The sequence below is a fragment of the Oncorhynchus gorbuscha genome, linkage group LG10 (genome assembly GCF_021184085.1).
Source record: "Oncorhynchus gorbuscha isolate QuinsamMale2020 ecotype Even-year linkage group LG10, OgorEven_v1.0, whole genome shotgun sequence".
Taxonomy (NCBI): domain Eukaryota; kingdom Metazoa; phylum Chordata; class Actinopteri; order Salmoniformes; family Salmonidae; genus Oncorhynchus; species Oncorhynchus gorbuscha.
In genome coordinates, this window is record NC_060182.1 from 63,574,919 (window position 1) to 63,589,289 (window position 14,371).

At 44.3% G+C, this 14,371-nt stretch overlaps 1 protein-coding gene across 1 annotated transcript in view; it reads right to left on the reverse strand.

The window, feature by feature from the left end:
* Positions 1-14,371, reverse strand: part of LOC124046337 (EARP-interacting protein homolog) — a 76,287-nt gene that overhangs the window by 33,004 nt on the left and 28,912 nt on the right. The window contains exons 6-7 of the mRNA XM_046366610.1: positions 9,896-9,995; positions 6,491-6,627 (exon numbers count right to left, since the gene is read on the reverse strand). Of these exons, the coding sequence (XP_046222566.1) occupies positions 6,491-6,627; positions 9,896-9,995 (237 nt within the window). The remainder of the gene's footprint in view (positions 1-6,490; positions 6,628-9,895; positions 9,996-14,371) is intronic.

Here is a 14,371-nt window from a genome sequence, read left to right on the forward strand (position 1 = left end):
CAAATGCAGGATAATGAGGATAATTCTACGGACGGTACTGCAACGGTTTTTACATTTGCATGAAATACATTGTTTCTTTTCTTGGATATTATCATGTCTCTCCTGTATTTTTCTAATATTTTCTCTGCATCCCTCTATTCCTTCTCTCCCTCATTCTTGTTCCACCTCTCTCTCTCTCCAGCACTCTGTCTTTATAGGAACGGTCGAGAGAGAGGTGATTATTATTCCTTTAGCAGTGCCCACACACAGCCTGACCTCAACTCAATATCTCTCTCCCTCCCTCTTTATCTCTCTATCTTTCTCTTTCCCCACCGCACTTGCCACAGCCTCACACCTCAGGGCTGAGCCGGCAGGCAGTACAGGTTGTCTACTGTAGACACGTTGTTATACAGGTAATTGCTCAAATAAAGTAAACACCAACATAGTGTCTTAGTAGAGCGTTTGGGCCACCACGAGCCAGAACAACTTCGATGCACCTTGTCATGAATTCTGCAAGTTTCTGGAACTCTATTGGAAGGATGCGACACCAATCTTCCACGAGAAATTCCACAATTTGGTGTTTTGATGGTGGTGGAAACTGAATTGCTTAATTAACTAAGGAACCACACCTGTGTGGAAGCACCTGCTTTCTATATACTTTGTACCCCTCATTTACTCAAGTGTTTCTTTTATTGGGGAAGTTACCTGGTAAGGACCACATTTAATACTAGAACCCTTTAGTTTCTAATATTAATGACGACAAATTATAGAGTTACGAAACGAAATAGTTCAGTGCTACTAAACTATAAAGAAGTACTTTTGTAGAACATAGCTGAATAATATATGGTTAGTGTATTTTTTAATTTAACCTTTATTTAACCATGTAGGCTAGTTGAGAACAAGTTCTCATTTGCAACTGTGACCTGGCCAAGATAAAGCATAGCAGTTCGACACATACAACAACACAGAGTTACACATGGAATAAGCAAACATACAGTCAATAATACAGTAGAAAAAAAATAAAACAAAAAGTCTATATACAGTGTGTGCAAATGAGGTAGGATAAGGGAGTTAAGACAATAAATAGGCCATGGTAGTGAAGTAATTTGTCACACCCTGACCATAGTTTGCTTTGTATGTTTCTATGTTTGGTTTGGTCAGGGTGTGATCTGATTGGGCATTCTATGTTGGATGTCTTGTTTGTCTGTTTCTGTGTTTGGGCCTGTTATGGTTCTCAATCAGAGGCAGGTGTTAGTCATTGTCTCTGATTGGGAACCATATTTAGGTAGCCTGTTTGGTGTTGGGTTTTGTGGGTGATTGTTCCTGTCTTTGTGTTTGTTACACCAGATAGGGCTGTTTTCGTTTTTTCACGTTTCTTGTTTTTGTATATTGTTCTATTGTCATCTTTATTAAAAATGTATCAAAATAACCACCCTGCGTTTTGGTCCGCCTCTCCTTCAACAGAAGAAAGCCGTGACATAATTACAATATAGCAATTAAACATTGGAATGGTAGGATGTGCAGAAGATGAATGTGCAAGTAGAGATACTGGGGTGCAAAGGAGCAAGAAAAATAAATCAACACAGTATGGGGATGAGGTAGTTGGATGGGCTGTTTACAGATTGGCTATGTACAGGTGCAGTGATCTGCTCTAACAGCTGGTGCTTAAAGCTAATGAGGGAGATATGAGTCTCCAGCTTCAGTGATTTTTGAAGTTCGTTCCAGTCATTATCAGCAGAGAACTGGAAGGAAAAGGAGGCTAAAAGATGAACTGTCTTTTGGGATGACCAGTGAGATATACCTGCTGGAGCGCGTGCTACGAGTGGGTGCTGCTATGGTGACCAGTGAGCTGAGATAAGGCGAGGCTTTACCTAGTAGAGACTTGTGGATGACCTGGAGCCAGTGGGTTTGGGGACGAGAGTGAAGCAAGGGCCAGCCAACGAGAGCGTACAGGTCGCAGTAGTATTATGGGGCTTTGGTGACAAAACGGATGGCCTTGTGATAGTGTCACGTTCTGACCGTTATTTCCTTTGTTTTGTCATTATTTAGTATGGTCAGGGCGTGAGTTGGGGTGGGCAGTCTATGTTTGTTTTTCTATGATTTGGGGATTTCTATGTTTCGGCCTAGTATGGTTCTCAATCAGAGGCAGGTGTCATTAGTTGTCTCTGATTGAGAATCATACTTAGGTAGCCTGGGTTGCACTGTTTGTTGGTGGGTGATTGTCTATGTTGATTGCTTGTTTCAGCGCAGTTCGCATTAGCTTCACGGTTGTTATTTCGTTTATTGTTTTTGTATAGGGTTTCAGTGTTCAGTGTTTTCTTTATTAAAATTAATGATGAACACATACCACGCTGCATTTTGGTCCTCCGATCCATCTCGCCTCTCCTCTTCAGATGAAGAGGAGGACGATTGTGACAGATAGACTGCATCCAATTTGTTGTGTAGAGTGTTGGAGGCTATTTTATAAATGACTCACCGAAGTCGAGGATCGGTAGGATAGTCAGTTTTACTAGGGTATGTTTGGCAGCATGAGTGAAGGATGCTTTGTTGCGAAATAGGAAGCCGATTCTAGATTTAATTTTGGATTGGAGATGCTTAATGTGAGTCTGGAAGGAGAGTTTACGGTCTAACCAGACACCTAGATATTTGTCGCTATACACATATTCTAAGTCAGAACCGTTCAGAGTAGAGGTCGACCGATTATGATTTTTCAACGCCGATACCGATTATTGGAGGACCCAAACAAGGACCCTGTGCTTGCGAAGAGCTGCTGGCAAAACGCACAAAAGTGCTGTTTGAATGAATGCTTACGAGCCTGCTGCTGCTTACCATCGCCCAGTCAGACTGCTCTATCAAATCATAGACTTAATTATAACATAACACACAGGAATACGAGCCTTTGGTCATTAATATGGTCGAATCCGTAAACTATCATTTTGAAAACAGAACGTTTATTATTTCAGTGAAATACGGAACCGTTCGGTATTTTATCTAACGGGTGGCATCCCTAAGTTTAAATATTCTTGTTACATTGTACAACCTTCAATGTTATGTCATAATTACGTAAAATTCTGGCAAATTAGTTTGCAATGAGCCAGACTGCCCAAACTGTTGCATATACCCTGACTCTGCGTGCAATGAACACAAGAAGTGACACAATTTCACCTGGTTAATATTGCCTGCTAACCTGGATTTCTTTTAGCTATATGCAGGTTTAAAAATATATACTTCTGTGTATTGATTTTAAGAAAGGCATTGATGTTTATGGTTAGGTACAGTCGTGCAACGATTGTGCTTTTTTCGCAAATGCGCTTTTGTTAAATCATCCCCCAGCGTTGCATCGATTATATGCAACGCAAGACACGCTAGATAAACTAGTAATATCATCAACCATGTGTAGTTATAACTAGTGATTATGATTGATTGATTGTTTTTATAAGATAAGTTTAATGCTAGTAAGCAACTTACCTTGGCTTCTACTGCATTCGCGTAACAGGCAGGCTCCTCGTGGAGTGCAATGAGAGGCAGGTGGCTAGAGCGTTGGACTAGTTAACCGTAAGGTTGCAAGATTGAATTCCAGAGCTAACAAGGTAAAAATCTGTCGTTCTGCCCCTGAACAAGGCAGTTAACCCACCGTTCCTAGGCCATCTGTCAGGCCCTGGTCGAAGTATTTTGTGTTTATCTTTATGTATTGGGTCAGGCCAGGGTGTGGCATGGGGTTTTTGTATTGTGGTGTGTTTTGTCTTGGGGTTTTGGTGTGTATATATTGGGATTGTAGCTAGTGGGGTGATCTAGCAAAGTCTATGGCTGTCTGGAGTGGTTCTCAATCAGAGGCAGGTGTTTATCGTTGTCTCTGATTGGGAACCATATTTAGGCAGCCATATTCTTTGAGTTTGTCGTGGGTGATTGTCCTTAGTGTCCTTGTTCCTGTCTGTGTTAGTTATCACTAGTATAGGCTGTTTCGGTTTTCGTTACGTTCTTTGTTTTGTAGTGTTTGTCTTTTAGATTCGTGTTACGTTTTTGTTCATTAAACATGGATCGCAATCTACACGCTGCGTTTTGGTCCGACTCTCCTTCACCACACCTAGAAAACCGTTACACCGTCATTGAAAGTTAGAATGTGTTGTTAACTGACTTGCCTAATTAAATAAAGGTATAAAAAATACATTTATTATTATTATATATTTTTTTAATCGGCGCCAAAAAATACCGATTTCAGATTGTTATGAAAACTTGAAATTGGCCCTAATTAATCGGCCATTCCGATTAATCGGTCAACCTCTAATCCAGAGTAGTGATGCTGGACGGGCGGGCAGGTGTGGGCAGTGATTGGTTGAAGAACATGCATTTAGTTTTACTTGCATTTAAGAGCAGTTGGAGGCCACGGAAGGAGAGTTGTATGGCATTGAAGCTCTTCTGGAGGTTAGTTAACACAGTGTCCAACAAAGTGCCAGAAGTATACAGCAAGGTGTCATCTGCGTAGAGGTGGATCAGAGAATCACCAGCGTGAAGAGTGACGTCATTGATGTATACAGTGAAGAGAGTCGGCCCGAGAATTGAACCCTGTGGCACCCCCATAGAGACTGTCAGAGGTCCGGACAACAGGCCCTCCGATTTGACACACTGAACTCTATCAGAGAAGTAGTTGGTAAACAAGGTGAGGAAATCATTTGAGAAACCAAGGCTGTTGAGTCTGTCAATAAGAATGTGGTGATTGACAGAGTCGAAAGCCTTGGCCAGGTCGATGAATACGGCTGCACAGTAATGTCTCTTATCGATGGCGGTTATGATATCATTTAGGACCTTGAGCGTGGCTGAGGTGCACCCATGACCAGCTCTGAAACCAGATTGCATAGCGGAGAAGGTACGGTGAGATTCGAAACGGTCGGTAATCTGTTTGTTAGCTTGGCTAACAAACTGTAACAGTTTGGAGAAATCGAGGAGGCTTAGGCGAGCTTCTGTGGGGAGTGCAGAGCTGTTGACTGGTGTAGGGGTAGCCAGGTGGAAAACATGGCCAGCTATAGAAAAATGCTTATTGAAATTCTCAATTATAGTGGATTTATCGGTGGTGACAGTGTTTCCTAGCCTCAGTGCAGTAGGCAGCTATTCTCCATTGACTTTACAGTGCCCCAAAATGTTTTTGAGTTTGTGCTACAGGATGCACATTTCTGAAAAATTCTTGAAAAAGCTAGCCTTAGCTTTCCTAACTGCCTGTGTATATTGGTTCCGAACTTACCTGAAAAGTTGCATATAATGGGGGCTATTCGATGCCAATGCAGAACGCCACAGGATGTTTTTGTGCTGGTCAAGGGCAGTCAGGTCTGGAGAGAACCAAGGGCTATATCTGTTCCTGGTTCAACAATTTTTGAAAGGGGCATGCTTATTTAAGATTGTGAGGAAGGCATTTTTAAAGAATGACCAGGCATCCTCTACTGATAGGATGAGGTCAATATCCTTCCAGGATACCCGGGCCAAGTGGACTAGAAAGGCCTGCTCGCTGAAGTGTTTTAGTGAGCGTTTGACAGTGATGAGGGGTGGTCGTTTGACCGCAGACCCATTACGGATGCAGGCAATGAGGCAGTTATCGCTGGTTGAAAACAGTAGAGGTATATTTGGAGGGCAAGTTGGTTAGGATGATATCTATGAGGGTGCCCGTGTGTACAGATGTGGGGTTGTACCTGGTGGGTTCGTTGATAATTTGTGTAAGATTGAGGGCATCAAGCTTAGATTGTAGGATGGCCGGGGTGTTAAGCATGTTCCAGTTTAGGTCACCTAGCAGCACGAGCTCTGAAGATAGATGGGGGGTAATCAGTTCATGGTGTCCAGGGCACAGCTGGAGGCAGAAGGTGGTCTATAGCAAGCGGCAACGGTGAGACTTGTTTCTGGACTTGTTTCTAGCTAGCTGTGGTGATCCAGGTGAAAAGGTTCAGAGCTTGCGGTAGGAATCTGGGGATATGGAGAGAAAATAGGTCCGGTATGCTCTGTTTTGAATCGCGTTGTGCAAACTGGCGAGAGCTTTCCGAGCTAAAGGTTAGCTGATGACCGCTAGCAGTGGTTAGCTGACTAATAGCTAGTTAGCTGGCTAGCTTCTATTGGGGAATACCGGTTCGGAGGTGGATAAGAAAACTTTAGAAGAGACAGATCCACACCACATTGGGTGAGACGGGTTGCAGGAGAGTATTTTGAAGTTGAGGTTTAGAAAAGTATTAGAGATATGCAAAGAAAAAATATATAAAAAGACATATACATGGGACATATACAAGACGAAGAACAAAGATTGTTCTGCTACGCCATCTTGGAACCAGTATATGGTTAACATATGGTTAGTATATGGTTAATGTTAGCATATGGTTAACATAACATATGGTTAGTATATGTTAGTATATGGTTAATATATGGTTAGTATATGGTTCATACTATATGGTTAGTATATGGTTCACATATGGTTAGTATATGGTTAACATATGGTTAGTATATGGTTAATACTATATGGTTAGTATGTCAGTCTTACCTCATGGTGCGGAGGTCCCAGCCTCTGATGGCTGTGTCATTGGCTGTGGCCAGCTGGGTACAGTTGTGATGAGGACTCCACTTCCCAGAGGTGAATTTCAGTTGACCTTTACCCTCTAGGGTGGCAATGCTGAAGATCTGTAATGATCAATACACCTGATCATACACCTGTCAATCATGGGGTATGGCGAGGGAGGCTAAGATAAGGGTAAGAGTTAATGCATTGACGGACCTTTATGGGCAGGCCTCCCCTAGTGTGAAGCTGACCTCACCCTCCCTCAGACAGCAAAGTCAATGACAGGTTCAATGACTCCTGAAGGACCTTGTTGCCATTGTGAATATCTAAATACTGTTACTCATGGATCACCAGTTTGACCAGTAAGGACCCTCTGAGTCTGTACTGACATAATCAACAGAGATACAATCATTTAATACTTCTGCATCTCTAAATTCCAACCTGATAACATTACTCTCTATCTCATCTCTCTCCACACACACACACACACACACAAGTTTCATTATTTCGAGGAGAGAGGGAGGAGAATATAAGGGAGCGTGGGAGAAGGGAAGTGAAGGAGGGGGACGAGGTAGAGTAGGGGATTAGGAGAGAGGGCGGCTGTCTTCATGTATAATCTCTCCTGTCTAGCGCGTGGCACATTGGCATAGCCTCATGCCCTGCCTAGCTCCCAGCTTTGTTAGCGCTAAACACATTAGCAGGCCTAATGACAAAGCATATAAAACACAGAAGTACAGCTACCTTTAGCAATCGCTGTCCAATAAAACAACGCTATCTGCCAAACATTCACGCATTTAGGGAGAGCGTGAATTGTGTGTCAGTGAACGGCCACGGTGGACAAGGTGTGTGAACGTACCGTGAGCCGGAGAAGATGTTCTGACTCAGTTTCAGCAGTGTTTCTAATTGATCACACACACCTCTCTCTATCCTAGTTCACATACACACGCACACACACAGCTTTAATCTACCGTACACTCAGACAAATCCATGGTGCAGTTGGACAGACAGACAGGCCTGTGATGAACACATCAGCCTGAGAGCCTCTGATAGAGGGAGGGGATGTGGGTAAGGAAGGACGGAGGGGGGGCTGTAAAGGGATAGAGTGGAGAAGATTAGCATTCTCAACAGCGCTGGAAGAATCTGTCTAGGCTGGCAGGCTCCCTCTCTCTATCCTAGTTCTCTCACTTCAACTCTCGCCATCTACTTCTCTCTCATTCTCACCCTCTCTTTTTCCTCTGACCCTGCTCTACTCTTCTCTCCCTCTCTCACCCCTGTGCCCTCGCTCCATTTTTAATGGCTGCCATGCCCAGGGCAGGCTGTGTCACTCAATAGCTCCCTGCTCTGCTGCTCTGCATCCAAGCCTGACATCAATGTCACTACACGAGGGGACGACGACACACAGAGTGCCTTCCTCTGGGGACGCCGCCACACACATAGAGCAGGAGAGAATGTGTGTGTGTTCGTCTGTGTCCCTCTGTGAGTGTGCATGTCTGATTGCAATCTCTGGACAAGGCGATTCTTCACAGGTTTACATTATGACACACACATCCACACGCGCACACACACCAATATCAAGTCCTTGGTTGTGTCCTGTTGGGCCTGTGGCCTGTCTGGCCCTGTGAAGATCTCTGTATGAGCACATTAATTACTAATGACTGAGCCCCATTATTCATGAAGCACCTCCCTGCTAAAGTATGCCCAGGCAGCTAGTAGCTAATGGAACATTAACTGACCAGCCTACACACTACAGAGTACACACACACACACACTTCATCTCCACTATAGAACTATGGACGTTTTAATTGCAGAGGCAGTGGAGTGGAGAATCAGGGGAACAAAACAGTAAATAACAAAGGAGGAGACCGGGACGCCTCCTCCTCACCTCACTGCATTAGTGGGGATGGAACAGCACTGTCAGAGGAGAGCGTTTCCACTAAACAGTATGGCCACAAACTAGTCCTGACTAGACCAACTGTGTGACAACAATTAGTATTCCGGCCATTCAACTGTGAAATGGGTAAAGTTCAACATACACAGAGTACACAAAACATGCTCTTTCCATGACATAGACTGACCAGGTGAAGCCAGGTGAAAGCTATGATCCCTCACTTGTTAAATCCACTTCAATCCGTGTAGATGAAGGGTAGGAGGACGGGTCAGAGAAGGATTGAGACAAATGAGGCATGCGGTCCAAACACTAAAACAGACACACCCTATCCCCTCAGGTCTCAGATTAAGTGGACACTTCTGATGACGCATCATGACGTCTGACGAGTATACACTTGCAGGGCGAGGGAGGAAGGAATGATTTCTCAAATGGACTGCCCTTGGCTGGAAATGTGTCACTCGTTTATCCTGCGATGATTGCGCTACAGTCAATTTTGATTGCATGTCTACGTATATTAAATAGATAATTACTAATATACACCTACTGTATGATAGCTAGCAAATTAATTAGCTAACTGACGTTAGCCTGCCTAGCTGGTTTTATTTCTACAATTTCCAGAAGATAACCAAACAAAAACATATTTACTTTTTACGAGACGTGTTTGTGCCGTCATGTGCATTAGTAGCACAATTTCAAACTTATTTGCATTCGTTTTTACCTACACTTGTATGTTGACTTCTCCATTGATGTTGTTTAAGTTCACAGACTTTTCTTAGTTGATGTACTATCGTCGCGAATTGAATAATGGGGTGTTTCAGGCCCCGAAGTGAACATAATTGTACACTCGCAAACTCGACGAAAAACGTTGGCTGAGGGGCTTACGTTACAAACTTCCCTTGCTTGGCTAGTCATTTAGAACGCCCTCCGAGATGGTGACGGGGATTCCCCCAAGGGCAAAAGGTGAGGGTTAGTGGACGAGGGTGTGTCTTTTATAAGTTTGAACCGCAGAGACATGGATTGTGTATGTGTGCCATTCAGACGCTGAATGGGAAAGGGTATGGTAGTAGGTGGGGGTGGGGGGGGTTGTGTAGCTCAATATTAGGAAGGTGTTCCTAATGTGTGGTGTACTCAATGTATATCTAGCTTGAATGGGGTTCGTTAAAACAGCGAACGTTTTTCTTGACACAAGTTACCTATTTTAAGTGGATGACAGCAGAAGAGAATTGGGGCACCAGTGAACCAGCTCTGAAAGTCCACAAAAACACCCACAGGAGCCACTGCTCTGGACACTAAAGCTAGCCCAGATACAGTGTGTTTCAGTAAGGAATCATGTGATCTTGGTGAGCCAAGCAGAGTTCACCCCTAGACAGTTCTTATAACACCGTTGTTGGGAAGGGAGGGCAAGATAAGACCAGTCTGATACCGTGGTTATCAAATAATGAGCATGGGGTATGGGGAGACGTATGGTGGTGTGTGTGTGTGTGTGTGTGTGTGTGTCTCACCGTGGCCTGGGTAGAGCTCTCCGTCAAGTCCCAGAGCAGAGCGTGGTTATCAGCCAGAGAGATCACACGCGTCCCATCTCCCATGGGCTCCCACAGGACACTGCAGCAGAGAGAGAGTGAGACAGCGAGATGGAGAAAGAGAGTGAGTGGAGAGAGACTCAATTCACAGGACACACACATCAGTGAGAGAGAAAAGAAAAAGGTAAACGCTCTTCTACACAACCACAGTACAATGTGCACACACATCAATGGCGGCAGTTTATGACCAAAGTTTATTACCATGGTATATAGTCAAATGAGCACTATGTAGTATTTACTGCGTGTGACACATACACAGTGCATAAGAGCTGCCTGTGTCTGCTATAGACTGATGTCATTAGTTCTAGTGGTGATAAATGAGACTGGCCCATCTCCTCTGAGTCATTCATCAGTGTGGAGCAACACAACATGAAGCCTCCACTGTGCTGTGTGTGGGGGAGAGATAAAGGGATGGAAGGAGGAGGAGGGACAGACAAAGTTACAGTCTTCCTCAGGATTTCATCCAACTCAGTAATTTGCATATCTTGTGAGGGGAGAGCGGGACAGGGGGAGAGAGAGGAAGAAAGGGAACAGAGAAGAGGAGTTTATGGAAGTTGTAAATCCAGGGACGATGGGGGACAGTTTTTACTGCCCTCCCAAGGTGCTGGGAGTCACACACACACACACACACACACACACACACACACACACACACACACACACACACACACACACACACACACACACACACACACACACACACACACACACACACACACACACACACACACGTGTAGGAGGCAGCACTGTCTGTCCTTCTCTTACCTGTCTCTCTCGCTCTTTCTTTCTCTTTCTCTCTCGTTGTCTGTCATTCATTTATTCCATAACAGCTCCAATCTGAAGTCAATATATTCACCACCCCCAGATGTATAAAAGTAGCCCTCCCAATAGTATTAATTAATTCATAAAAGAGAGAGAAAGAAAGAGATCCTCTTCCCCTTTATGGCAACAGCCAGCCGCTCTTATTAAAGAAAATAAGTTATGTGCATTTGACCTTGAGCTCTGCGGCGGCTTGGCATCCTGGTAGGGACTGAATATGTAAATATATGGAGGACTGCCTGGGAGGAGAGCTTTACAGGCCCATATATCTCAGACCCGCCTCTGTCCTTCTCATCAAACTGTTTCTCTGTCTGCTTTGTATTCACATGAGTTTAATTCAATAGCAACATATGCACATGCTCATGGTATTGAGGGGGGGGGGGGATCAGATTGGGCTGCTTTGGGGAGTAGAGACAAAACAGATAAATCCGGTTGGTTTGGCTACAGAGTTACAGTGAGGGATCAGCTCAATAGAGCTATACAGACCCCTTGACCCCTTGACTTTTTCCACATTTTGTTAGGTTACAGCCTTATTCTAAAATTGATTAAATAGTTTTTTCCCCTTCATCAATCTACACACAATACCCCATAATGACAAAGCAAAAACAGTTGGGGGGGGGGGGGTTTCTCTCATTCTTCACTGCAGATGCTCTCAAGCTCTGTCAGGTTAGATGGGGAGTGTAGCTGCACAACTATTTTCAGGTCTCTCCAGAGATGTTCGATCGGGTTCAAGTCCGGGCTCTGGCTGGGCAAAAAGGACATTCAGTGGCTTGTCCCGAAGCCACTCCTGCATTGTCTTGGCTGTGTGCTTAGGGTCATTGTCCTGTAGGAAGGTGAACCTTCGCCCCGGTCTGATGTCCTGAGCGCTCTAGAGCAGGTTTTCATCAAAGATCTCTCTGTAATTTGTTCCATTCATCTTTGCCTTGGTCCTGACTATAATCCCAGTCCCTGCCCCTGAAAAATATCCCCACGGCATGATGCTGCCACCACAATACTTCACCGTAGGGATGGTGTCAGGTTTCCTCCAGACGTGACGCTTGGCATTCAGGCCAGCTCTAGGAAGAGTCTTGGTGATTACAAACTTCTTCCATTTAAGAATGGAGGCTACTAAGTTCTTGGGGACCTTCAATGCTGCATAAATGTTTGGGTAACCTTCCCCAGATCTATGCCTGGACACAATCTTGTCTCAGAGCTCTACAGACAATTATTTTGACCTCATGGCTTGGTTTTTGCTCTGACATGCACTGTCAACTGTGGGACCTTATATAGACAGGTGTGCTCCTTTCCAAATAATTTCCAATCAATTGAATTTACCACAGGTGGACTCTAATCAAGTTGTAGAAACCTCACAAGGATGATCAATGGAAGAAGGATGCACCTGAGCTCAATTTCGAGTCTCATAGCAAAGGGTCTGAATACTTATATAAATAAGGTATCTGATTTTTGTTTTCAATACATTTGCTAAAATTTCAAAAAATCTGTTTTCCCTTTGTCATTATGGGATATTGTGTGTAGATTGCTGAGGAAAATGTTTTATTTAATCAATTATAGAATAAGGATGTAAAGTTAAAAAAAGTGGAAAAAGTCAAGGGGTCTGAATACTGTAGGTCCAAGGCAGGGCCTGGGAAAGAAACAGTGGATGAGAGAGAGAGATAAAAAAAGATTAGTGTGAGAGAGAGATAGAAAAGGGAGGGAGACGGAGATGGGAACAGAGATAGTAGAAGAGGGAGAGAGATTGAAGAGAGAAAGGAACTAAGAAGGACAAAATATGGGCAATTTAAAAAGTGCGTGTGTGTGTGTAGAGACAGAATTATTCAGCCAAGCAGAGTTTGTGTCCAATTGAAGGTGTGTTAGAATACTGATCTCCACGGCCCCTAACATTACTGACAGTATTGACTGGCTTGCATATGACTGTGTGGCTGCCTGAGATCCCATTGGGCTAACATTGATTGACTAACAGTCCCTTTGAGTGCAAATCATACTCTGTGCACTGTGATCACCAGGACCCCCCCCCCCCCACCCCCTAACACACATACAGGCATACACACACCCCTGTACACAAAGGCTACACACACGCTCACGGACACACACGCTTACCCCCCTCCCGTTACACCCTCCCGTGAAGAAATAAAACAGTGTGCCTGTTGAGCTTCATGATTCCTCATGGTGCCCAGCCAAGCCATGATTAGTCCTAATCGCTCAATGGGAATTGATTCCTGAGCCTGGTGCTGCACCAAATCGAAATGAGGCGCTTGGCTCCCCCAAAGCATGGAGAGAGAAATGTAGCCATGCCAGAGTACTACTGTTTGTGGGTCTGCTTCTTCATTCCAGCCACGCTTCACAACACGACACTATCCCAAATGTTAGTCCGACAAGGTTGAGGAGGGACTGAGGTACAGCCATAAAGGACGTACATACATACATACATACAGGAAGGAAGGTAATAAGTGATCTGAACCCACTCAGACTCTCATACAGCACATTAAAAACAGCTTCCTGTGCTCCTTCTGAGTCTATTTCTCCTTGAAATACACTACATTTGGCAGTATATCCTCACCGCTGAGAGCCCTGTTGATAATATACAGTATGTGCATACAGACACTCTCATGTACTCCTTCTCTCACACACTTAAACAAGCACATAGTCGCACACACACAAACACACCCTCTGCTGGTTGCTGTGCTCCTGCCAGCGTAGTCAGAGACGGCGGGGGTTGCAGCCTGAAAGAGATGGACGAGGTGGGCACCAAACCAAAGCCATCCATCTCTCAGAGCCAATACAACAAAGCGAAGGCTGCAAGACTCACAGAACACACACACAGACACACTATCATGCCCTTGAGAGTGTTGCAGCTCTGGAGGTGTCAGAATGGCAGACAGCAGAACCATCAATCTCCACCACAGAGCCCCACCTCACTCACTCAACTGAAGGCTATTGCACACACACACATGCACAAAGTCAATTGCAGCCTCTAAAATATATATTTTTCAAATACTGCTCAGGTAAGTTTTTTTAAATGGAAATGGGGAATTTAATTTACAATGCCAAAATGCAATCTTCCTTCCAAAGGGATGAGGCAGCTACTGAAGTCTAAAAAGGGACGAGTATTGATGTTATCTTCCTGCACCATAAATGGATGATGAATGTAGTGTATACAGCTAAGTATAAGACAAAGGCCTGAGCAGTGGCTGAGCCCTGGGATATGTAGGTCACTCAACACAGTATTGTAAAGTATAGACCAGGATACACTTCAGCAGTACATGAGAAAGTGAGAGACGGGGCAAGTGACAGAGGGAGATAACAACGAGATGAAGAGGGCGAATGAGAGATAGAAAGATTTAAAGATAGAGGAAGATAAGCGGGTATAGGGGTATAAATGGTGAGAGGCAGGACCATAGATTTAGAAAGACAAAATACACAGAGATGGAGTCAAATGGAGAAGGGGAGAGAGACAGAGGGGGGGAAGGAGAGAAGATGAGATAGAGGAACAGAGAACAGGGGGAAAGAGAGGGGAAAAAGAACACAGGAGGAGAAAAGATCAGAGAAAAGTATCGAAACAGGGGGTCGTGGAAGCCCTAT